Raw genomic sequence first — 25,525 nt, 5'->3', positions numbered from 1 at the left:
CTGACAGGAGCTCTATAGATCACATGCCATCAATCTCTGACTTTCAGCAGGAGGCCAGCGCTCTGCCAAGCCCAGTCTGAAGCTCGCCTGAACCGCGCTGAAATGAAGATGACGTCCCGCTAAAGAAGGCTGTTGATGGTCCTGATTTATGGGCCATAAGTGTCGATACGACACGTTTCACTGATGAACCGGACTGATAGATTGTCCGGTGTGTTGTTGAAAGCTGCTGCTGGCGCTGTAGATATAGTGAGGCGAGAGATTTAGGGTGCTTGAATGGGTCTGCTCGTGAGAGAAATGCGATCATTTTCACGTCACCGCTTTTTACTGAAAGAGTAAAGTCTGTCGACTGTTATGAGTGCCTGGATAAAGTGTTTTAATAAATTTCCCTCTCCCTTCCCCCTCCCTTTCTCTGTTCACTCAGAAATCTGAGCCACAACAAGCTGGCGGCAGTCGATATGGACATCCTCTCCAATCTGCCCAACCTGAGAGAAGTGTGAGTAGAACAGCCCCGTGTCCCCAGTCCAAACCTCCTGTAGATCTGCCCAGCATCAGCTGTAAATCTGTCCCTGATTAATAAAGTCAATTAGCATGCTAGTAACTTTTTCAGGGCTGTAACAGAATGTTCTAGGGTGTTGTTGGCCTTCACAAGACCAGCGTTTGTTTTCAGGACAATGGTGTCTTGATATTGATCTTAATTCAGCTTAAATTGTAATAACATGTAATAACATTAATTACAGCCATTAGCCACAATCGGTCATAAATCATTTTAAAGCGTGCTGTCAGTGCTATTGGATATTTAAGCACTTTTGCTAGTGGCTATTGTCCTGAAAGTGGCGGAGAATGGGAATAAAGAGGTTTGCTATTATAAGCGCCTTCCATCATCACCCGACACCAGCCACTAACCTGTGCTGTAAATATTTAATACATTGAGGGACTGTGTCTGGCCCTTAGCCAGACGGGCCTACTTTCCTTTTCTCTCTCTCCCTCTTTCTCACCATCTTGATGTTTTGATGGTCATTGTCAGCAAGACCCTTACGTAAAAATATCTATCTATCTATCTATCTATCTATCTATCTATCTATCTATCTGAATTCAATGTTTTGCTAAATATATATATTTAGAACAATACATTAAACATCTTGTCATATATTTTTATATATATAATTTATTTTATTAATATATTTATCGTAAAATACATTAATTACATATTCAGATATATATTAAATGTATTATTATATATTATAAATCTATTATATTTACTGCAAAATACATTAAATACAAATATGACTTCTGTGTGATATCTATCTAGCTATCTATTATATTTATTGTATTGTAAGAAATGTTATTAGAAATGTTAAGATAATTATATTAAGATATGTGTAACCTGGATTTTGTTCCGTTTTTTGCTTGACAGGAGGCTTGACCACAATAAGCTGACATCCATCCCTTCATTTGGAGCCGCAGCAGCAACAGTCGTTACACTCTACTTGTAAGTGAAACGTCATTGTGTGCTCTGTGATTATGGCTGCTGCTGAGGTGGCACTTTCTGTACTTGACACAAATGATTGTTTGCATGGTGCGGGGCAGTCATTTTTTCTTCAGGGAACATTTCAGTATTAGCATGTCAGCTAGTGCCTTTCCATTTGCTACTTGTTTAATTTTTTGTGGTTATTAAGTCAGATAGCAAAACTGTGCACACCTTAAAATTCCCACTTCTAGTAGACGGTGTTTAGTGTTGCTGGCTGTGAAACTCAGACTGGTGGGACTGCCTTTACTAGCCTTACCCTGGAGAATTACTGCCTTATTTGGAGTGATCACGTTTATGTGTTTGTTTCTTGGCGGTTTAGCCCATTCCTTCCTTGGCATCCAGGTACACAGTTATGGTTTGTGAGTTTTCACAGCATTTTAGTAAGACGGCTAGATTTGCTCAAGCTGCAAATATCAGTACTGAATGGCAGGTTTGTACTATAATATTAAAGAAGTACGTCACCAAACAGAATTTTAAAATGAGGAATTTAGAAGCAGTGATATTTTTACATCAAAGTATCAAAAAAGTACAGCTTCACCTTTACATTACTATTACTTTAAATAATGCTTGACTGTAGACTTGTTCATGTTCAATCTGTAGAGCCCTGTTTCAGAGCACCAGTTTGCCCGTATCTCCTTCACACCGACTGATAGCCCAGCAGTAATCTGTCTTCTGCATGGATCATGTTCCCATCTGTAATATATCTCTCCACTACCAAATGTGTCGTTCATTTGAGCGGTAAAATGATCTGTGTCTTTATAGCGGGCAGTTGTGCTTTCATGGTGTGACCTCATTGATTTACAGTTAATCACCGTCTCCCAGAAATGATGAAAACCCTGATGACTGTTTATTTCACTTCACAGGATTCGAACATTTGATATTACCATGCCGAGCTGTGCTTGGAGGGTATCGGGAAAGGTTGGAATGAGGGGTGATGATCAGGGAATTTAGGTCCAAATGGAAGAGTGCTTCTTTTTTTGGCCTTGGTTCGAGGCCTGTCGCTATGGAGGGCCGCCGCAAATCGGGAAGGGCTCATCTTTTTTGAGCCGCACAGCTGAATGCAGTAGAACGCCCAGCTGTAGCTGTCAATCAAGTGGTTTACTGTATTAAAAAAAAGAAACCGAGATAATGGGGGAGGGGTCAGTCGGAAGGGGGCGAGATGGGTGGTTACCGATACAGGCGGTTGAAGGGTTAGGAACAGAAAGAGCGAGAGGTCTCAGTTTCCACCTGTGAGGAACACCTGACCCCGCTCCTGCTCATGGCTCTTGTTTGGAACGCAGCTCCGCTCACAGAATTCCTCCCCTCTGAGTTCACCAGCTGGAATGCTGTCGGACAGCAGCTCCCTGTGATACGGCCACAGAGCCAGCACTAAAATACAGCCGCGTCTGTCACCGGCATCAAACTCCTCAATGCCCCGTTTCATCTGAACTGAGTACGACATTTTAACAGTAGCTCTCTTTTTCCCTCTCTCTCTCTGGTGAAGTGTTTAAACAGTTGCCATTCTACTGATTTTATTCATTTCCTTTGACTGTTGACAGTCATATTGTCACAGTGTGCTGTGCAGCATACGGTCTACGGTCAATGCAAGCCATATAATACAAATGGACATTGAAATATAGTTCTAGTGCGTTATGATTGTCAGCTGTTGGGGAGTGTTTGACAAATGTTACACTGGCTAGTTGTATGAGTTGTATTTAGGGCTGGGGGTTTATTTGGAGACCAAATCACATTTATTTATGTTAAACAATTTGTTAAACGATCTTGATATCCTATCTTCATATTTCCATATGTTTGACAATTTTTCAAGCTGGCAATTTTTATTTTTAAAGAAACCAGTGGTTTATTAAAGTAGCCATTGATGCTTATTAGATTGAATGTTTAAGCCAAAAGAAAAAAGAAGTAATATTTATATCCTTTTATGAAAATGTATTTGCCAAATAAAAAGCACAATAAAATCACTGACATATTAAGAATGTTAGTTCATTTTTGTAATATTCTGAAATATGAAGTTGGCAAAAAGTTAGCAATAGCACTTAAAGGATTGTTTAGGGCCCTATGAAAATCGTTTTTATTTTTTTCCCAAATTCAGCTTTTTCTGTTTTTATTTTTCTGGATTCTGGATTTTTTTACCATTCAGTTTTTTTAGACTCTTTTTAATGGTTTAATTAAAAAGTATTAATCAAAAAGCATGTCAAATTAATTGAAATCATGAAACTTACGCAATTTAACAGCACTTTATAAAAAGTTTAACAAAAATAAAATTTTTAAGGCCCTATGAAATATGTTTTTTCTCTCAAATTCAGTTTTATTTTATTAATATAATAATAATAATAATTATTATTATTATTATTATTATTACTAACAAATTCTGTGTTTTCCATTAAGTTTCTGGATTCCATGGTTCCATGAAATTTTAATGATCAAAATAATATCTAATTAATTGGTTTTATAAAAAAAAAATATTATTACTATATTAATTTTTTTATTTTATTTTTTATTTAAATTCTGGTAAATAATTCATTCACACACAGACACGCAGAACATGCAGGATTCTTATTTAAATAGTATTTTTGTGGCTTAACATTTGCAGGCACTAGTCACATATCACATTTTGATTTAAGTGTACTGACCTACTTATTCGTCCAAAATTTGGCGAATTTCGTGACATTCAGCATTATACAGTAAATTCCATTTTTATGACTGGATTCCGTCTGTGTTTTCCGCATCACGGAAATCATAGGGCCCTAACTGTTGCTGCTTTATGGAACCACCAATAACCAATTTTTTTACGGTTGTGCAAGACATTGTGAAGACCATCCCAAACCATACTATCACTACCTGATTTAATCTTTGAGAGCTCTGAACAGCCTTCCCAAACCACCTCCACCATTTCATCTCCTTACTTTGGAGTTCATCAAGCAGATAAGCCAATCAGTGCTGCCTAAAGAAGCTAAACTGCTAATCCTCAGTGTGGTGCAGCTTTGGTTGGATTAACCGGCTGAGATATTCAGCTCCCACGCTCTCTCACCACAACAACAACTGATTCTGACACCGGTCTGGAACCCAGCTATAGCATCTCAGTTTAGCCCAAACAAGCATAAGAATAACAACTAAACCGCAAGCAAAGTCTTTGTAAACTATTTGTAAAGAATCATTTTGGCATTGGGTCTGTTTTAGGATCTGCTGTAACCCAGATGGAGTAAGCCAGATCCTAGATCTGATCCAGATCCCAACAGTACCACTTTAAAACGTTTTGTGGATTCAGGCCTGGGATGGCCAATGCATGAGTGTGGGCCGTTTCTCTTGTTAACGTCAGCATGTTTTTTTGCCTGGTGAAGGTCACCAGCTGCTGACCTGCTACTCAGTGGAGTCTCAGTGCTCTGTTAGTCACAGGAACATCCTGTAGGGTGGTGAGCACAGCACTCGTCCTTATCCATACCCTCTTGTCTGTTTATTCAGGTGGGACAGTGGGGGTACTCCCTCCTTTTCTCTTTCCTTCCGTTGTTCTCCCTCGCTCTTTCTTCTGTCCTTCCATTCCTCGTTCTTTTCCCCCTCTTCTCACATTTCCCATCCAGAATCCCAGTCAAACGGTCAACCCTGGGAGCATCTGCGTGTCGGCTGGGTCCCATCTTCACTGGGAAAGGCCTCACTGGTCTCTCAGGCTCCCACAGAACACCTGCCAGCAGACAACCAGAGCAGAAATCCCCTCTCGGTCTCTGCGGACCATGTGTTTACTGTGAGATTTGCGCAGAATCGGGAATCCGAATAAGGAGGCTTTGTTGTTCCAGCACGGACTTGTCTTTGTCTGCCTGGGCTTTATAGGGTTTCGATAGCATTGATCATAGTGCAAGTGCTGGACTGTTAGGTATGACTTGGAGGATGTTTCTGAAGATCTCTTTTTGAGGAACTCTCTACGAATACCTTTTATGGTGAATATTGGAATTGGAAGTTCATGGACCAATCTACCAAATAATAGGTATTACCAAAAGGTAATACCAGGGTACATTGCTATATAACGTTGTATTGAATGAACTATATTCCAATCCCACAGTGTTTACCCCAAAGCTTGTACATGAAGCTTTCATCTAATGCAGCGCCATTTCCTTATGCCCGCTATGTCTTATTTAATAGCAAGTTTATTAGAGGGAGATTTTCGGATTTGTTTCTTTAGTACTGTCCCATTCTCCAGTGCAGGGGTGGCTTACTCTGAAACTACCCCAAAACAAATTCCAGATGTGGAGAGCCTTGACCTCGCCATTCCTTCTGTGGCCGGCAAAAACAAGTGTGATTCTTAAGTCAGCTGCTTTCTCATGCCTCAACTCTGAAGAGAAATAGAAGCAGGGAAAAGGGGGGAAAGGACAGAAATCCAAAGCCCCCATGAGAGAAAACTGTAATTTGATTGGTCTTTACTTAGTTAAGAACTGTCCAAGTCTGATGTGACTAAACTTACAAGAGAACAAAAGATTTGCGAGCAACACTAATTGCTGATTCTCAAACCAAGTCCAGTGTGGAAATTATGACATTTTCGCAAAAACAAAACAAAAGGGTCAGTCCATTTACAACCCAATCCAAATCCAGTGCAGGATTTGAAAAAAAAAATAATAATAAAATAATGTTGTATGCATGATTTGTTACTCTTTTGTGCGACTAAACGAAACAAATTTTGCACTAAAAACTAGATGAAAATTGTTCTTGTGTGAAAAAACATTGTTGAAATGAAGTGGCATATAGCTGTCTTTTCACTGTAAACCGGAATAGAATGAAAGCATTTTATTTGAATCTCTTCTGTTGCATCCAAAGCTATACGTACAGAAACAGACATCCACCGGTTTAGATGAATCTTTCATCTGACTGATATTTGTCACCATAGCTGGGTTTTGTTTGGGATTCCAGACTTGTATGTGTTTGTGCGTCTGCATGTGTGTGTTGACAAATCAAGTTACCGTATCAAGCCACAGTCACTTGGCACTTCTGAAGGCGTGTGTGGAAACAAGTCTCCATTGGGCTTCAAAGCCCTATTGACACATTCTCTCCGAAAGAGCCTCATGTGGTTAGAGCAGCCAGCAGCCTATCAGCGCAGATATGTGGGTCAACATATGGTTTCGCATAGTTGCCTATGCACTAATAAACAGAAAAACACTGCGATAACGTGACTTAAGGATTGTGACCCTTGAAATCAGATCTATGGTCTTAGTCTTTGTCAGGATGTTCAATTTGTTTGCCCGATCCGTGTAGACATTAAACAACAGATTAGTCTGTAATCTGTCCAGCGAGTCACGTGAAAACGTATTAAACACTCCTTGAAGGTTTGTACAGCTGTGTGTAGAGTTAGTTATAATAGATGATGTGCTCTTTTTTCCTTCTAGGCACCATAATAAAATCCGCAGACTGGAGGGGAGCCTGCTGCAGAACTTCACTGCTCTGGAGACTCTAGATCTGAGTAATAATGAGATCACGGAGCTGAGAGAGCACTGCTTCCCTCCGGGGTTACAAATCAAGGACCTGTGAGAAACCCACTCGTTCTCTCTCTTTCAAACTGATAGAACTGTGAACGTCTGTGTTTTCGTGTAATACTGTGTTCTTTCACAATCTGAAGCGTGATATTTCATTTCTGTAGGCACCTGAGCAGTAATAAGATTGTTCATCTGGAGTTCGGGGCATTTAAGAACCTCGCCGGGAGTCTGCAGATCCTCAGATTGAGCCGGAACCGATTGACCCAGCTTCCTGTCAAAGGCCTGGAGCTGCCCAAGCTCACACAACTGTGAGTGCACTACACTGTATATATACTTTTTTTTAAACAAATTAATATTTTTATTCAGCAAGGATGCATTAAGCAGAAGTGACTGTAAAGACATTTATAATAGTAAAAAAAAACTAGAAACTGTTTCATAGAATAAAAAAAAAACGTATCATGGTTTCCATAAGCAGTGCCACTGTTATCAACTTTCATAAGAAGAAGAAATGTTTCTTGAGCACCAAATCAGTGCTGAATTTCTGAAGAATCATGTGAGACTAAAGATTAGAAATTCAGCTTTGCCTGCACAGGAATAAATTACATTTTAAAATATACTAAAATAAATAATATAATCATTTTAAATTATATATAATCATTTGAAATGATAAATTTTATATATATATATATATATAGATCATTTGAATTATATATAATTTATAATTTTAAAATATACTAAAATAAATAATATAATCATTTTAAATTATATATAATCATTTGAAATGATAAATTTTATATATATATATATATAGATCATTTGAATTATATATAATTTATAAATTATTTATTAAGAATTATTTAATATATATAAACATTAAAATAGTGATTTTAAAGTGTAATAATATTTCACACTATTACTGAAAAGTAAAAATTAAAAAATCATACTGACCCCAAACTTTTTGGTAGTGTGCACCAATTTTGTTTTTTTTGGGTTTTGATTATTAGCAGAGGTGCTTCAATTAATGTAAAACCCTTTTGTCAGATGTTCTTTAAATGCATTTGCTGTCAGTTGGAACACAACACGTTTTTTAGCGGCATGCATAATGCGTGTTGTTTTTAGGTAAAAAAGTAAACTCAAGTTTTGTTCCTTTCCACTGCATTTCGTCCAGCTGTTACACAAAAACGTTTTTAAAGGATGGATAAACTATTTTTAACTTAAGAGTAGCTGAGTAGTTTAAACTGTATTCCAGCAGCTTTGGAAACTACAGTTTAAAGTACTTTCTCCGACACTGGCTTCCACATGTTATTTGAAAGGTATCAGCATTCAGGATCTTAGAACCATTGGTAAACATCAGAGCAGGACAATACTTTCTCTCCATTGCAGATCTATGGATCTATCTGTGCCCCGAGCGTTAACCATCTGTAGCTAAGCTCTTTGTTTCTGCTCATATCAGACTTCCATCAAAAATGTGCTTTGTTCTTCAGTTGGACAGAGTGATACTGAATCTCTGTATGCATGAGGCAACATAAGCTCATATTAAACCTCACACACACCTGGAGTGCATTTGAGCAACCACAAAGCCACAGCTATGTTGGTGAGCGAGAAGGATAGGTTAGTTAGTTATGACATCAAAGAGGGATCAGAGCCGCTTTATTTGAGCTGATGGTCAGCTGGACATGCTGCCTGTTTACAACGTTACACTCTTTAGAAAAAAAAAAGGTTACAAAAAGGAGGTTTTGCAGCAATGTCATATAAGAATCTTTCAGTACATAAAGTAAACGACATTTTAATAATCTGAAGAACCTTTTCCCACCAGGATGTTAAAGGTTTTTATCTTAGATGCAAATAAAGAACCGTTATTTTTATTTGTGTATGTCTTCACAATATCATGCATCATTTCTTCAAAGACTTTAACCTTATTGGTAATGCTTTTAATTCACATTTTAATTGTGTGTTTTTTTGTAGGGAGCTGAGCAGGAACAAGTTGCGGTTGATTGAGGGACTCACCTTCCAAGGTTTGAGCAGTTTAGAAGTTCTCAAGCTTCAGAGAAACAACATCAGCAAGCTGACGGATGGGGCGTTTTGGGGTCTGGCCCGGATGAGAGTTCTGTGAGTCCAAACCTTCATTACCACAACCTAAATATTGCTAGATAATTATTAAAGGAATAGTTCAACCAAAAATGAAAATTCTGTTATTAATTACTCACCCTCATGTGGTTGCAAACCCATAAGACCTTCGTTCATCTTTGAAGCACAAATTAAGATATTTTTGGTGAAATCCGAGAGCTTTCTGACCATGCATAGACAGCAAGGGAACCGCCACGTTCAAGGCCCAGAAAGTTAGTAAGGACACCATTAAAATAGTCCATGTGACATCAGTGGTTCAACCTCAATTTTATGAAGCTACGAGAATACTTTTTGTGAGCAAAGAAAACAAAAGTAGCGACTTTATTCAACAATTCTTCTCCTCTGTGTCAGTCTCTGCCACGCTTTCACAAGAGTCACGGAATCTGTGAGTCACGTGTCTGAAACGGAAGAGAAGAAATTGTTGAATAAAGTCATTATTTTGGTTTTCACAAAAAGTATTCTCGTAGTGTCATAAAATTAAGGTTGAACCACTGCTGTCACATGGACTATTTTAATGGTGTCCTTACTACCTTTCTGGGCCTTGAATGTGGTGGTTCCCTTGCTGTCTATGCAGGGTCAGAAAGCTCTCGGATTTCATCAAAAATATCTTAATATTCGAAGGTCTTACGGGTTTGCCAACCACATGAGGGTGAGTAATTAATGGCAGAATTGTCATTTTTTGGGTCAACTATCCCTTTAATATTTCTCACAATAGACCATTTATATTACATATAAATCAAATGCACATCCACCACATTGCTCATGATGAGAGTGAAGGATTTTTTTGTCATCTACAGGCACCTGGACTATAACAGTCTGCGGGAGGTGAACAGCGGCTCTCTCTACGGTCTGGAGTCGCTCCTGCAGCTCTATCTCTCCAACAACTCCATCTCTAACTTTAACCCTGAGGGCTGGGGCTTCTGTGAGAGACTCCGAGAACTGTGAGAAATCACTCTCTTTATCGGTCTCCTCCTTGTTCTTCTTTATAAATAAATATTTACATCTATTTCTTGTTTAAGAGAAAAATTTTACTTTTAAGTCCCTGCTAAATAAAAGCATTAATTTCTTACTTGCCCCAAACTTTGAAATGGTAGTGTGCATAACATAAAATAGAATTCAGTAGGAAATATACAAGAGGATATCATCTTGGTTACGGTTCAAATTTGACACCTGGTAAAGAATTAATCGCACCCAATCTTTACATTACAAGAAAGCATTTGTCCGCAGTATCACCTACTGCACTAAACACACAGCACTCCTCGTCTTGCTGTAGATAAGCTCTGTTTATCCCCTAATGATGCACTGGATTGCCGGCGCTTAGGAGCTCAGCCTCATTTTTACTCATCTCTCTTGATGCTAGTTAAAGAAAACAGCATAATCCTCCACGTATATGTCTGCCAAGAGATCTGTACCTGAGTGAAAGTGATCTTATCTGGGTGAATGTGTGTATACAGCGGGCAGTCCTGTCAAGCATATCGTGTCCTCCCTGTACGTGATATCTTCCTCTAGCTAACACTCTTGTTCGTTGTGGGGGTAACAAGGCTTTATTGGTAGTTCATGTTGACTGCGGTATCAGCTGAGTGGTCAGCCGTGATTTTGCAGATAGGTTTATGACACGGCTGTTATTGCATTCTGGACAAGATGGCCCGATGGGACGTTCAGCCTGCTGTGATAAACTAAATTCTGGATTCTGAAATTCTCATTTGTTTTTCATTTTTTCCAGGAACTTGTCCTATAATAACCTGACGAAGCTGTCTGAGGGTGGATTTTCCAAACTGGTGAACCTGAACTCACTGCGTTTGGGACACAATTCCATGAGTCACATCGCGGAGGGAGCGTTTAGAGGCCTTAGTTCCCTACGGACGCTGTAAGTGCCCTTACTCTGTGAGAAATCCTCTAGGATTTAGCCTGCATGTGAAAAAACACTTGATGGTGTCAAACCTGTGGCACAGTGGCTCCGAAATTCACATGCCAATCATCATGCCACAGTTCTGTCACATTGAGTCGTGGTGCTCAAATGGGGGAATGAGGTTCAAGTTCATTCTGCCCTGATCACATTCCTTTTAATGTCTACCCAAGAATTTTAAGTCATTCTATACCGTCAGAATAATTAAAAAAAGTTATAAAAAATAGGAGATAAAAAAAATTAATGTCAGAATATATTGCAACCCAAATGCAAGAAGCACACCCTTTCTATTGAAATCAACTGATGAACTGCATGGATCCACAGCATTTTCCTTTTTTTGAAATGGGTAAACAAATCAGCCATAGTTTCTAGATTAATTAGCACTGTTGCAGATGAACGTGTTGATTGATTTAGTGGCATTTGCTAAAGTAGCCATAAGGTTTTAAGCTTTCTGGTTTCTTTTCTCATTGTTTCCTTGTTGGTTCCCACCAAAGTTGGATGCACATGTGCACCCTGCTCAAGGCCTCCTAGAAGCAGCGACGTCTTTTTTGTACACAGTGAAAGGCATTATGGGGGACCAACTTCCAGCCTGACTTCTATAGACACACAAAGTCTCAACCGCCACTTCATGCCCCTCCCCATTTTAGTGTCTCAAAAGAAAAAAGAGAGAAGAATTCTGCCTTTACTTTCTTAGATGAAGGCTTTTTCACAGTAGGGTGACAAGCCAAGGCACAACACAGCCCTCAGCGCTGCTGGCAGTGGGCAGAGTGTGGGGGGGAAGGGGCTTGTGAAGTGCCTCTGTTTTCTTTTGTTCTGTCCTTTCTTTATGTCTTACTTGCTTGATTTCCTTTATATCGCTCTCTCTCTCTCTGACTTGCTCTCTCGCTCTCATCCGAGCCAGTTCTAATCTAATCATGGCTTTAGTGCCTTACTGGGGCTCCTGTTGAAAAGAAGCAGGGGAGGTTTTAATTGGTACGCGCTTCTGGCCGGGCGAGAGGGAGCCCTGGTCGGGTGTGAAAGACCAGAACCGGACCGTCTTTGAGCCGAGGGGGGCCTGGGGGCCTCCGGCCCTACTGTCATTAACAAGCCAGGGTCCATTCACAAGCAGCCAGCCAGAAAGAATAGGAAATTGGCAGCCGAGGCCAGGCATGGAGGGAAAGTAACAGAAAGAGCCAAGGGGGCGGTTGTCAGCCGGGAGGGAGCGGACACAATCCCTCCACCCTCTCACCTCAAAAAGACATTTATTCTTTTTCAGCAATAGCGATCTTTTTAACGGTGTAGAAAAAAATTGTTGAAAAGTTATGATGCGGACACTGATGATGAAATTTACCATACCATAGCATACATGTAAAAAATGAAGTACACTTGACTAAAAAGCGTTTAAAACATGATTATTTGAATTAGAAGAACTAATTTGAATTAGTAAAGATTGCGTCAAAGTTAAGGCCATGTAGGCAGACTGCTGGCACCGTCTGGGCTTGTCCATGATTCGTCTGGAGTTGCATTCTGCGATGTGCCCATGCGACGCCTTTACCTGCCAACACGGTTGGTGTGTTGACTGATTCAAACGGCTGTCGGAGTATATGTGTGCAACTGTGTGAAAGAGATGTGTTTGTGCAAAGCGCTTTCAGCTGTCATGCATTATTCATGCATTGGCCTGTGCGTTGCTGTGCTCCTTAATGTCACAATTCACAAAGAAAAGAATGTGCTTGGTTGGCAGACAGAGAGAGAGAGCAAGAAAGAGAGTGTTGTTGGACTTTCTTGTTTTCAACCAGGTGTCCAGGCCAGCTTGTGCCACTGCCGAACGTCTGTCAGGCCCGCCTTTAAAACTTCACTGACCAATCCCACCTTTTTTTTTTTTTTTTTACAGAAATGATCAAAAAAACACATATAAAATAAAATGCATATAAAAATTTTACTTAAAATACTATATTTAAAACTGACATTTAAAATAAAACAAAATTTATTTGTAAAAATTTATTAATTAAAAAAGTGCTTCACAATTCCTTCAAGACCACAAAAGAATAAATATCCTTCAATATTTTCCAATTTATTAGCACATTTACTAAAAATCACTGTTCGTGAAAGTTTCCAGTACATTTCTATGGGATGTGGGCGGAGCTTAGCAAAGGGTCAGTTGTTTTATTCTCTCCGTCTTTCTTTCCTAATCTCTTTTTTTTTTTGTCTCTGCAGGGAGTTGGACCACAATGACATTTCTGGCACTATAGAGGACACCAATGGGGCCTTCACTGACCTGGAAATCCTCAACAAGCTGTGAGTGTCACACGTTCTCCTTTATCTCAACCATCACTTTTCCTTCTTCACTTTAATTTTGGACATTCTTACACCAGGTGCAACCAAGACAAGTGACATCCCCAAAATCCTACTTTACATTGAATTCCATACTGCAAAATCATGCCACGCTTTATTGTGTTAAATAAATGAGAAAGAGCAGGCAACCTCAACCCACACCTTATATGCAGTGCAGATTTGGGAAGGGAAGCCTTAGTGGCAAGTTCAATTGAATTTGAGTACTGGGGCGAACACTTTTCATCATTGACAGATAGGAGATGAGCTCTTGGCTTTGCTCTTGTGATGGAATCAGCGAGGGTGTTCAGACACATCAAACACCCTGCACTGAGCCTTTTGTTACGGGAGCAGAGGTTCGCAAATCTGCGGAAGCCGCCTGTTGATGCACACCCCTGCCAAAAATCCTATTCAACCTTCCTGGGAATATGCAATGGAGAATTAGGGAGCGATGTGCACAACATCTAAGTCTTTTCTGCTGTTTTGTTTCCGCAAGACGGGGAAGGCAGCCGACTCTGGTTTTAGTAGATTACAGATAAAATCTTGTCGTTTTGTTTGATAATTTGCTTGTGGCTCATTTGTACGCCCTAAATGTTCATGCACAGATTCCATGCGCACCTGCTCATGATGTCAACGGATCCACATAGCATCTATTTCAATGGTTTCTATTTGGAACCACAAGTTTGGTCGGAGTGAACTGCTAGATCTTTTTGAGTTATGGGGCTGGTATGGAAGTCCAGGGCTCGAGACTGCCCAGAAGGTGACCTGCAGATGGGTGGTTGCTTCAGAAATGGTGGGGGGGCCGGAGGTGATGTCTTAGTCTTTCAGGAGATGACAGATACTGTCGCACACACACAGACCATCAGTCCGCTGACAGACACGGCAGGGGCTGGGCTTTCCGGGGTGACTCCTGCAAGCACATATTGAAAAAACTAGGTGTTTCTCATGAAACTTTACTCTAGAAGTGAGATTTGTTTTATTTATTATATTTTATTCTCATTTTTACAGTTAAATGAATGCTTTAATTGGCTCTTTAAGATGATATTGTTTTGCGAATTCATGTTTTTTTATTTTTTTTTAAGGAATGTACATTTTTAGACTATAAATTTTATTCATAATGCTTTTTGTATATTTTAGAACCATATCAAATGATAGTATCATTCAAATTTATTTTGGTATATTGTTAAAACATTAATTTTTTTAAAATTATTTTTTCATAATGTACATTGCTGTTGTGGTTCCTAAGTGCTTTGAAATGGCTTTAGTTTATTTTGTATTCATTAAGACAAAATCGTTTTATAGAGATTTTTTTTACATCAGCCATTTATCAGCTACCAGCCATAACATAACATAAAAAAAATCAGATTATCGATATCAGTCGAAATTTTATTTTGCGAATTCATGTTTTTTTATTTTTTTTTAAGGAATGTACATTTTTAGACTATAAATTTTATTCATAATGCTTTTTGTATATTTTAGAACCATATCAAATGATAGTATCATTCAAATTTATTTTGGTATATTGTTAAAACATATTAATTTTTTTTTTATTATTTTTTCATAATGTACATTGCTGTTGTGGTTCCTAAGTGCTTTGAAATGGCTTTAGTTTATTTTGTATTCATTAAGACAAAATCGTTTTATAGAGATTTTTTTTACATCAGCCATTTATCAGCTACCAGCCATAACATAACATAAAAAAAATCAGATTATCGATATCAGTCGAAATTTTAATATCAGTGTATCCTTTACAAAGTGATGCCTGAATTCACTTGTAGCATTTAAAACATGGTTTTATTAAATTTATTAAAACAAAATATAGACTTTTTTTTTTTCCAAGATTTTTATAGATTTATATACAACATGAGAATAATGATCAGATTATGGATATTGGTGCATCCCTGCTTTTGCAAGCTGCTATGAAAGTCTTGTTTATCCCAGCATGCAGCAGCTCCTGACACGCCTCAGGTTGTGAGCCAATATCCGCCGACCCAAAGCCAGAAAGATCATCCCCTGATTGAAACGACAACATTGTCAGGTGTCAAATTTGGTTTATATGAGGTGGTGCCGGCCTTCATGGTGCTATCTGAGGAGTCTTGAGCCCTCTTGGACAGGAAGTGCACTGTCAGAGGCTTGTTTTGGTCCAACATGCTTAAGAATGGAAATCGTGTCAGTGGGGGGGGAGGGAGCCCATTCACCGTCCCTCGGTGTGTGTGCACGCGTACGGCCGGTTTTGAAGAGCGAGCAGGATTAGCCCCTACAAGGGGTTCGAACCGCAGCCTTGACAAGGCCACTTTTATTACTTTACAAGCCGTCTTGTCCTCCAGCCACCGAAGCTCCTTTTCATGTGACCTCAAGCTCTGGGCTCCACCCTGTCATCGCTATTAAATTCTAATAAAGATAAAAGTCAGCTTTGAAGAGCTGCGCCGGGCCCCGATTCCTCACCCTCCTCCTAATCTCTACTCAGTTCGGATTTCCAATCCCACAATCCCCTTCTCTTATCAGATTCAGCCCAACTAATTGTGCACTCTCTTTCTCTCTCTCTCTGCGTGTCTGGAAATGGCAGAACTCTGTTTGGAAACAAGATCAAGTCGGTGGCCAAGAAAGCCTTCTCGGGCCTGGAGGCTCTGGAGCACCTGTGAGTATCCCACAATGCCGTTCGGCCCCTACAGCAGCGGCTGCCAAAAGTAAATGCTTAAGAGGGCTGCTAGCAATTTAATAGTGTCTTTGTAAAAGGAGAGGACGGGGTGGTTTGCAAGGCCAGCTGCTCTTGTCTCGTTAGAGCCAGCTTTAACTTGCACAGGAACAAGGTTATGGAGCATATGGTCAGTTTCGTAGAAGAAATGGCATTTTTAAGCACTTCTGCAGACACTGTAACTCTCCGTCTGATATTGGGGTCTTTCCACCTTGTTCAGATTTGCATGCCAGTGCAGCAGCTGTATGTGAGCGTTCCCATGTCCTCTTTCTGTCACGCCTGAGGGCCCTGTTTAATCTCTCAACAGGAACTTGGGGGAAAATGCCATCCGCTCCATCCAACCCGAGGCATTTAGCAAGATGAAGAACCTGCGTTACCTGTGAGTCCCATTAATACACGTGCTCCTGTTCACACGCACAGCTACTCAGCCGATTATAATGTTTCTTGGCATCATGAATGTTTGGCTGACAGTTAATTAAAATGCAAAGTATGACATGACAAATAACAATTTTAATATTCAAAAGTGCACTTTAGTTAAGTTTTTAAACCCATGTACCTGAGAATGTATTATTTATAATACTATTATTTAAAGTTGCCATTATTTAGATATACACTTTTTGAAAGAGGAATGAATGCATTTCTGTTTCAAATAAATGCTGTTCTTTTGAACTTTCTGCTCAAGGAATCCTAAAGAAAATAAATGCCGCATTAATGAACACATAAAAAATTGTTGTTGGAATAATATATTCTTAAATATTGAAATCATTTAATCTGAAATTATTCCTTTTTAATTTACTATACATTTTTTTGTACTGCTTTTAATTATTATTATTAGTTTTTTTTTAAATTGACGTTATGCTATGCATATTAAATTAAGGTAAAACCAGTGTGTTATGTATGTTAAAGTCCAGATGTTATTTGGAGGCTACTATTGTAACCGGACATAAATGTGCACAATAATTCACTTCTGTCAAATCATCTACATCATGTTGAAGTTTACAGTTCAAATGCTTGCTGTCTGGCTTTCACTCATCTTTCTTTCGATCCCTCTCTCTGCAGTCATATTCAGAGTGATAGTTTTCTGTGCGACTGCCAGCTGCACTGGTTTCCGGAGTGGCTGGTAACACGAGGGCTGAAGGCTGGCGTTCAGGCCACATGTGCCCACCCAGAGAGCCTAAAGGGCAGCAGCATCTACCAGGTCCCATCACAGAGCTTTGTTTGTGGTAAGCAGTGCTGTAATGTCTTTAACAAGCAAACAAGTCAGTCACAATAAGAAACTTAATCTAATGGTGTGTTAAAATGTCTCTATCCTCGTACTTCCCCTCCAGATGACCTTCCTAAACCCCAGATCACCGTTCACCCTGTCACCACAGCAGCAGTTTTGGGCAAAGATGTGCGTCTGACCTGCACGGCCGCCAGCAGCAGCAGCTCGCCCATGACCTTCACCTGGCTCAAGGACCAGGAGACACTACGTCAAGCCGAGGTGGAGAATTTCGCCCACGTGCGGGCCAGTGACGGAGGGGTGATGGAGTACACCACTATCCTCCACCTCCGGCACGTCACCTTCAACCATGAGGGCCGCTACCAGTGCATCATCAGCAATCACTTTGGCTCCTCCTACTCTAACAGGGCCCGGGTCACTGTAAACGGTACATTTCTCAACTATATATTAGTAAACTACATTGGTACTCTTCCATATCCGTTTTCCACTTCAGTTGACTATGTAAGGTGTTCCTAGACAGTTATACAAGTTCCCATCCCATTCTCACCACACAATTCCCATCATTCAGACAGTTTGTTTTAGTGGGAACATTTTGTGAATTGTACAAACTGACATTTAACTGTCATACAAATAAATGCTATTTACATAATTTGTGTTTTAAATCACAAAAAGTCAGTAGTCAGTAAGTGCTTAATTCACAGTAGTTGTCATTTATTTAATTCTTAATTGACTTATAAACAAATAATAAAATATATAATTTCCTTTAAGACTTGAAATAATAATGTTTAATTCATATTTAAATAAATAATTTAATATATATATTAAAATATTTTAAATGTTTAAAATATATAACCATTAAAATAAAAAAGTTAAAATACTTTTGGTTCAACTTTTTATTTATACAAATAGATTTTTTTAACCCAGCTACCTGAATATTATATTTTAATAATATATTATTAATTATAGTTGTTGTACATCAATATTCATGAGTAAATAAGCTTTCCATTGATGTATGGATTGTTAGGATAGGACAATATTTGGCCGAGATGCAACTATTTGAAAATCTGGAATCTGAGGGTGCAAAAAAAGCTAAATATTGAGAAAATCGCCTTTAAAGTTGTCCAAATGAAGTCATTGCATATTACTAAACTAAAATTAAGTTTTGATATATTTACAGTAGGAAATTTACAAAATATTTTCATGGAACATGATGTGGTCTAGGGTCACATATAATATAATGTTTCTATAATATTTAAGTACTATTTTATACATATAAATTCATAATTGTGTTATTTATGTATATAAAAGTCTAAAATTATTTGCTTTTGAAGGTAATTTTAAGGCCGTCTAACCTGTAATTTTTTTAAACACACAGGTCACACTAGTTGCACTAAATTCCCATCATGCAACATTTGCTCAGAGCTTTTGCTTCAGTGAATTGTATATATTTTACATTCAGACTGAACTGTGCCACTAGAATTTGGGCATTTGGTCTAGGGTCACATATAATATAATGTTTATATAATATTTAAGTACTATTTTATACATATAAATTCATAATTGTGTTATTTATGTATATAAAAGTCTAAAATTATTTGCTTTTGAAGGTAATTTTAAGGCCGTCTAACCTGTAATTTTTTTAAACACACAGGTCACACTAGTTGCACTAAATTCCCATCATGCAACATTTGCTCAGAGCTTTTGCTTCAGTGAATTGTATATATTTTACATTCAGACTGAACTGTGCCACTAGAATTTGGGCATTTTTATTTTCTCTGCTGTTAGCAATACGCTTGGATTACATGCCTTGTCAGTTCGAGCAGCAGATGCAAATTGATTGTCCTGAGGCATTTTGGTTTCATGCCCGTCCAAATCAAGCCATTTCCCATCGCCAATTGAGTTAGTCACAGCTATGAATGCTGGGCTTGTTTGGTGCTGATGTAGCAACATTATGGGAATAATCCTTGCTAGGGCTAATTTTCCCTTTGCCTCTCTATGCGCTCAGTGCTGCCTTCATTTGTCAAGACCCCACGCGACATCACGATCCGGACGGGCACGAAGGCGCGGTTGGAGTGTGCGGCTGAAGGACATCCCACTCCCCAAGTGGCATGGCAGAAAGATGGTGGTACAGATTTCCCTGCCGCCCGAGAGCGCCGCATGCGTGTAATGCCTGATGACGATGTCTTCTTCATCATGGACGTGAAGCCTGAGGATATGGGCATGTACAGTTGCACGGCAAAAAACACGGCGGGCATGATCTCCGCAAACGTCACTCTAACAGTGCTAGGTATGACCATTTTTGCCATATTTACACTATGTAAAAATACCCTTTTTTTATCTCATTATGGATTTGTTTTTTAAGCTGTTGAAGTTTTGCTACCCCCTGCTTAGTTCTGCGTAAGAATGTTTTTTCGTTCCCCATCTGAAGCAGCTGGGCTTTATGTGCGGGCTTGAAGGTCAAAGGTCAGGAAAGAGGTCACCGGGGGTAGAGGAAGTGCTGAAGGCTCACATAGTGGTATTTCGACTGAGTAGCTGCTAGACAGAAATAGTCAAATACTGATTATTTTAATGTGGACATGATGTGGTATAGTTGGATTAAAGTGGGCTTTGTTTTTTGTTTTCACTAAAAAGAATTGAAGCGAGGGTCAGACCGTATAATAAATCAGACTACGTACTGGTGTCACTAGAAAATAACCAGTTCATAAGAGCCATTTATTCATGCACTAAAAATGAACAGGCTCATAAGAGTCATTCGTTCAGGAACTGGACTATGCTGATTGTTCTGTATGTGTTTGATTCATTAAAAGCGAATGGGCTCATAAGAGTCATTTGTTCGGGAATCGGACTACAATGATTGTGTTGTATGTTTTTCATTTACTAAAAAGAACTAGTTCATAAGAGTCATTCATTCAAACTAGACAAGACTCTCTGTATATTTTTGATTCACTAAAAAAGAACCTAAGATTCATTAATTCAGCAATTCAACAGGTTATGCCATATGTTTTTGATTCACTGGAAAGAACCAGTTCATAGGAGTCATTTGTTCAGGAATTGAATACATGTTCTTTTTTGAAACTGTATGTTATTTGTTGTTTCCACCAGTTCATAAGAGTCAATCGATCAGAAAGCAGATTACAAATATCATGTTATGTTATTCACACACAAAAAAAGTCATATGTAATTCAGTAACTATTCCCTGTGATCTTCCTGCAGAGACCCCTCATCTTGCACAGGAAATGGAGGATCGAAATGTTGTAGTGGGCGAGACTGTTGCGTTGCTGTGCAAGGCTCTAGGCAGCCCACCTCCTCGCATCACCTGGCTAAAGGGGGAGGAGCCTCTGAGACCCAGCGACCGTCACTACTTCACTCCAGGGAATCAGCTGTTGGTGATCGGAAGCACCACCTTAGAGGACGCTGGACGCTACACCTGTGTCATGTCTAACACGCTCGGCACGGAGCGAGCTCACTGCCAGCTCAATATTTACCAACGCTTTGAGGAATGCACGCCTTTTTCAAGCCCCAGCACTGTTACTGTGGGAATCATCGTCATCGCTGTGGTGACCAGTATTGTGGTGACGTCACTGGTTTGGGTGTGTATTATCTACCAGACAAGGAAGAAGAGCGAGGAGTGCAGTGTAAACACAGGTGCGTATTTTCACACAGATTTTGTATTTGTTTAGGGCTCTGCATTTATTGTATTTATTAATTTTTTACATAAGAGTTTTATCTATAACCTTTGCGCTTGCCTTTTACAGATGAGACAATTGTCCCTCCTGATGTCCCCAGTTACCTGTCCTCTCAGGGCACTTTATCAGAGAGACAGGACGTGTGCATACGGGTGGAGTCCAATGGTGGATCTCAACCCAACGGACGCATAGAAAACAATGGTAGAGTACCCACACTTTTTCTGAGTAGATTTTGAAAGACAATCTGTAGAATAGATTTAAACATTACAAGGTCAAAACATTTTTCTGCCGTTCAAAAGTTTGGGATCCGTAAGATTTTTTATGTTTTGAAATGAGTTTCTTACGGTCATCAAGGCTGTATCTATTTGATCAAAAATACAGATTTTTTTTTTGGTCATTTTGTGAAATATTATTGCAATTTAAAACAACCGTTTTCTATTTTAATATACTTTAAAATATAATTTATTCCCGTGAAGCAAAGCTGAATTTTCAGCATCATTACTCCAGTCTTCAGTGTCACATGATCCTTCAGAAATCATTCTAAAATGCTGATTTATAATCAATGTTGGAAACAGTTGTGCTGCTTAATATTATATTTTTTGGGACCTGTGATACTTTTTTTCAGGATTCTTTGATAAGTTACAAATAACAGTGTTTATTCAAAATATAAATGTTGCATTACAATATACACTACTATTCAAAAGTTTGGGGTGAATACATTTCTCTTTTTCTTTCTTTCTTTCAAAGAAATTAGTACATTTGTTCAGCAAGGATGTTAAATGGATAAAAAGTGATAGTAAAGACCTATATTGTTAGAAAATATTTCTATTTTGAATAAATGCTGTTCTTTTGAACTTTTTATTAAACAAAGAATCAAAGAAAAAAGTATCACAGGTCCCAAAAAAATATTAAGCAGCGCAACAGTTTCAACAATGATAAAAAAATCAGCATGATTTCTGAAGGATCATGTGACACTGAAGACTGGAGAAACGGCGGATGAAAATTCAGCACTGCATCGCAGAAATAAATGATATTTTAAAGTATATTAAATAGGACTGGGTATCGATTCAGATGTCTCGATTCGATTTCGATACGCAAGCTCTCGATTCGATTCTCGATTTTTTTTTTTATTACATTCAGTGAATATAGTTTTAATACAAATGCTATTGATATTTCTAAAAAAATGAACAGTAAACATCAGTTTACAAATGGTGAATTAATAAAAAGAAATTAAGAACCACATGCCTGTATTTTAAACCTATTCTTTTTTTTGTATGGGGTCATTTTTTAAACAATAATAGGGCCCTATAAAAGGTTCTTAATTTTTCTGGTAATCAGATGAAGGCATAAAACATTCATTTAATTTATCCTAATCAAATGAAAATTAAACCCTTTTATTTTTTGGCAAACAAAGTGCTGCACAACAGAGGTTTACTGTTAAAATTAAAAAGAAACAGATGTGATTATTCCTTTAAAAATAAAGATTTATTAATATTTATTGTGTGCTGAAATAAATACCGGAAAAGATAGATTCGCTCCTTTTGAGAATCGATATCGAATCGACGTCATTTAAAAAAACGATTAATCAGAAAATCGAGCCCAGCTCTAATATTAAAATAGGAAACCAAAATTAGAAAGTGCAATAATATTTCACAATATAACAGTTTTTTCTGTATTTTTGATCAAATAAATACAGCCTTGATGAGCATAAGAGACTCCATTAAAAACATTAACAATCTTACTGATCCCAAACTTCTGAACAGCAGTGTATACCTGGATGCTTCGTTCACAATAAGACCTATAAAATGCATTCACAAATTCGATGAACTGGTGAATTTTCGTGTCCGCTGTTTAAATGTTCGTCGCACAACATCATAATTAAGCAAGTTTCTCTCATTTCAGGCTATGATGGGCCAGTCGTGTGTACAGACTGCTTGGAAAATGGCACCAGCTACTCCAAACACTGTAACTACAGGATAGCGCCCCCTTCAGGCCTGGAGTATCAGCAGACACACAAAACATCGACTTTCACCAGCCACAACAATGAGCCACACTGCAATGGCACACCCAACGGGGTCAGGAAAGACAGCCAAACTCCCATCTTTCCCACCAACCACGACAGGGTGACCGGATCACCCTCGTCGCACCAGTACAGCGACAGAAAAGGTGAGAACGAGGATTCATCAGACTTTAGATAGCCATAAATTCAAGACGACTCACTCATCCCCCGTAAATCACTATTCCTGCCACCGCTGGGCAAAAACACACATTTTATCATGTCAGTTCTGAGTGATTTATATGAGGTTGATGATACAGTGACCTCACTTCCTTTCTAATCTCTCTCAGGAGTGTTGGTGAATAGGTCAGACATACCTCCCTCACTTGAAGAGAGCTACCATCGGCCAGTAAAGCTCCTGCCTGGGGACTGTGACATTGGGTCTGAGCTCAAACAGACTCGATTACCCAACGGACACGCACATACGGCCGATGCCACCCTAAGCGAGAGCGAATCCTTCAGGCGGGCCAGTGACTAACGCCTCACCAACCCTCTTCTTTATCCTTTTGCACTGAGAACTGCTACCTCACACTGAGGGGCACAGACAAAGCTGCCCCCATCTATCTGAATGCAGAATAGGGGCGTCCGGAGTTTGAAGGCGAAGCTTGAGTGGGGCGATGACGTCCCATGCGAGCGTTTATGATGTATATAGATATAATCCTCCTCAGGGAGGCTTCGTTCACACTTCAGAAATGTGACTTGCATTTGACGCATGCAAAATGTATGACAGAGTGCTATAACGTTGGGCTTTGAGCTGTACATAAGAGTTTTCATATATAAATACGTGAATGTATGTATTCTATAACTTTTACAAAAGAGTGTTTAACTCTATTCGGTGCATGGTGAGATCAGAGTGGTTATATTTTATTTCATTGTTTTTTTTTTTAACAGATCTCTCCTGCTTTTCCCAGTTTTATAAGCAGTGCCTTATTGCAAGATCAAAGAATCCACAAGTCAGTTTTTTGTTGGAAGATGTCTGTATGCTTTCCCTCTCACAAATGGGAATTTTGTCATGCACTTGAAGTTTAGACAACCCAATCAAAATAGATCGCCTTAAAGGAATATTCCAGGTTAAAAACAAGAAATGGGGTTCAATTTACTTTTTTTTTTTTATGATTAAAAAAGTCATGGGAATTAATACGATCTACAGTACTTTTCTTTAGCAAGGATGCATTACGTAGATCAAAAGTGACCGTAAAGACATTTATAATGTTACAAATTAACTAAAATTTCAAATATATGCTGTTCTTTTGAACTTTTATTCATCAAAGACTCCTGAAAATGTAGCACTGTTTCAAAATGAATTCAAATATATTTAAAATTAAAAGAGAAAAGTTCAATAGTAATATTTTACAATATTACTGTATTCTTAATCAGATAAATGCAGCCTTGGTGAGTATAAGAGATTTAAAAAACACAGTTAAAGAAAAAAAAATCGACCCAAACTTTTGAACAGTAGTGTATTTTTTTGCGAATTTATATTTACTGGAAAATTACATATTTCTAAATTTATAATTCTGAAATGTTTAATTGGCTAGAAATGATTTTTTTGTTGTCGTAAGTGCAATCTCTATAAAAGATACTCAATTAAAAAATAATGGAAATTCACTAAATGGGCTATGCATTGCATTATTTACCGTAAAAATACTTTACATTTGTAAAAGCAAACAAAAAAGCTATTGTATTTGTCATTACTAACTGGTGTTTAACCTGGAATATTCCTTTGTCAGATTATATATAGGATGAAGGAAGAGCTCTGCATTGAATTTTCAGGTCTGTTATGGTACAAAAATGACATATTGGCATAAGGGAAAATATAAGCACTTTGATAAATCACATTTTTACAGCTTGAGATTCTGATGCAATCGAGGCTCTTCCGTTAACAAAGGTACACGCCACCGAAAGCTGCTTCACTTGCCTACATACCTGTGGTTTTTTAAATGATTTTTTTTATGTATTTGTTGACTATCTTTTTTAAACATATTTGGGGAAATAAATGATCCAAAAATAATATTTAGAGAGACTGCTTCTAACAGTGAATTTTAGCTAACAGCAAAGCCGAATGCTGCCAAATCACAAAAGGGAAAGAGCGTCTCTCTAGAAAACTCGAGCTGTGTGTGCGGGACTTCAACCACACAGAATGTCTTCACCTAAAGGGAATAAGCAGGAAAAAGTGAACACCTCGTCAGCTAGTCTCTCATAGTCTTTGGTAAAGACTAAAGCAGCTAAGCTACATTTATTAGTTGGCCTGAGCCAAACCGGTTCATGTCGACAGCCAATGTTGTTTTTTAGGCCAAATAGTATAACATCTGTACTACTAAACTAGGGGAATGTTTTGTAAAGTTGGATTACAGCAAATGCCAGTTTAACCCCAAAATCTGTTGACCATAGCAGTACTTTGATAATGTGGTTAGCTGGCTAACTGTGTAATCCAGCTCTGTGAACTAGTTTGGGTCACCCTGTTTTATACCAGATTAACTTATTGAACTCAACTCTAATCACTGCTGTTCACCCACATGGCAGGTGTTTATTAAAGTCACATTTT

The 25,525-nt window shown here is 38.5% G+C and overlaps 1 protein-coding gene across 1 annotated transcript in view; it reads left to right on the top strand.

The window, feature by feature from the left end:
- The window catches only part of LOC107600281 (leucine-rich repeats and immunoglobulin-like domains protein 1), a 44,537-nt gene extending 20,370 nt beyond the window's left edge, over window positions 1-24,167 (top strand). The window contains exons 2-18 of the mRNA XM_016292131.1: window positions 422-493; window positions 1,415-1,489; window positions 6,895-7,032; window positions 7,146-7,289; window positions 8,947-9,090; window positions 9,906-10,049; window positions 10,832-10,975; window positions 13,208-13,288; window positions 15,888-15,959; window positions 16,324-16,395; window positions 17,076-17,239; window positions 17,345-17,665; window positions 19,244-19,525; window positions 20,452-20,883; window positions 20,994-21,125; window positions 22,827-23,090; window positions 23,271-24,167. Coding sequence (XP_016147617.1) covers window positions 422-493; window positions 1,415-1,489; window positions 6,895-7,032; window positions 7,146-7,289; window positions 8,947-9,090; window positions 9,906-10,049; window positions 10,832-10,975; window positions 13,208-13,288; window positions 15,888-15,959; window positions 16,324-16,395; window positions 17,076-17,239; window positions 17,345-17,665; window positions 19,244-19,525; window positions 20,452-20,883; window positions 20,994-21,125; window positions 22,827-23,090; window positions 23,271-23,458 — 2,869 coding nt within the window. The 3' untranslated portion in view covers window positions 23,459-24,167. The remainder of the gene's footprint in view (window positions 1-421; window positions 494-1,414; window positions 1,490-6,894; window positions 7,033-7,145; window positions 7,290-8,946; window positions 9,091-9,905; window positions 10,050-10,831; window positions 10,976-13,207; window positions 13,289-15,887; window positions 15,960-16,323; window positions 16,396-17,075; window positions 17,240-17,344; window positions 17,666-19,243; window positions 19,526-20,451; window positions 20,884-20,993; window positions 21,126-22,826; window positions 23,091-23,270) is intronic.
- Window positions 24,168-25,525: the final 1,358 nt, after the last annotated feature.

This window comes from Sinocyclocheilus grahami, unplaced genomic scaffold (genome assembly GCF_001515645.1).
Source record: "Sinocyclocheilus grahami isolate Dianchi unplaced genomic scaffold, SAMN03320097.WGS_v1.1 scaffold281.1, whole genome shotgun sequence".
NCBI lineage: Eukaryota > Metazoa > Chordata > Actinopteri > Cypriniformes > Cyprinidae > Sinocyclocheilus > Sinocyclocheilus grahami.
Note: the sequence above shows the minus strand (reverse complement) of the source record. Positions and strands in the feature narration are given on the sequence as shown.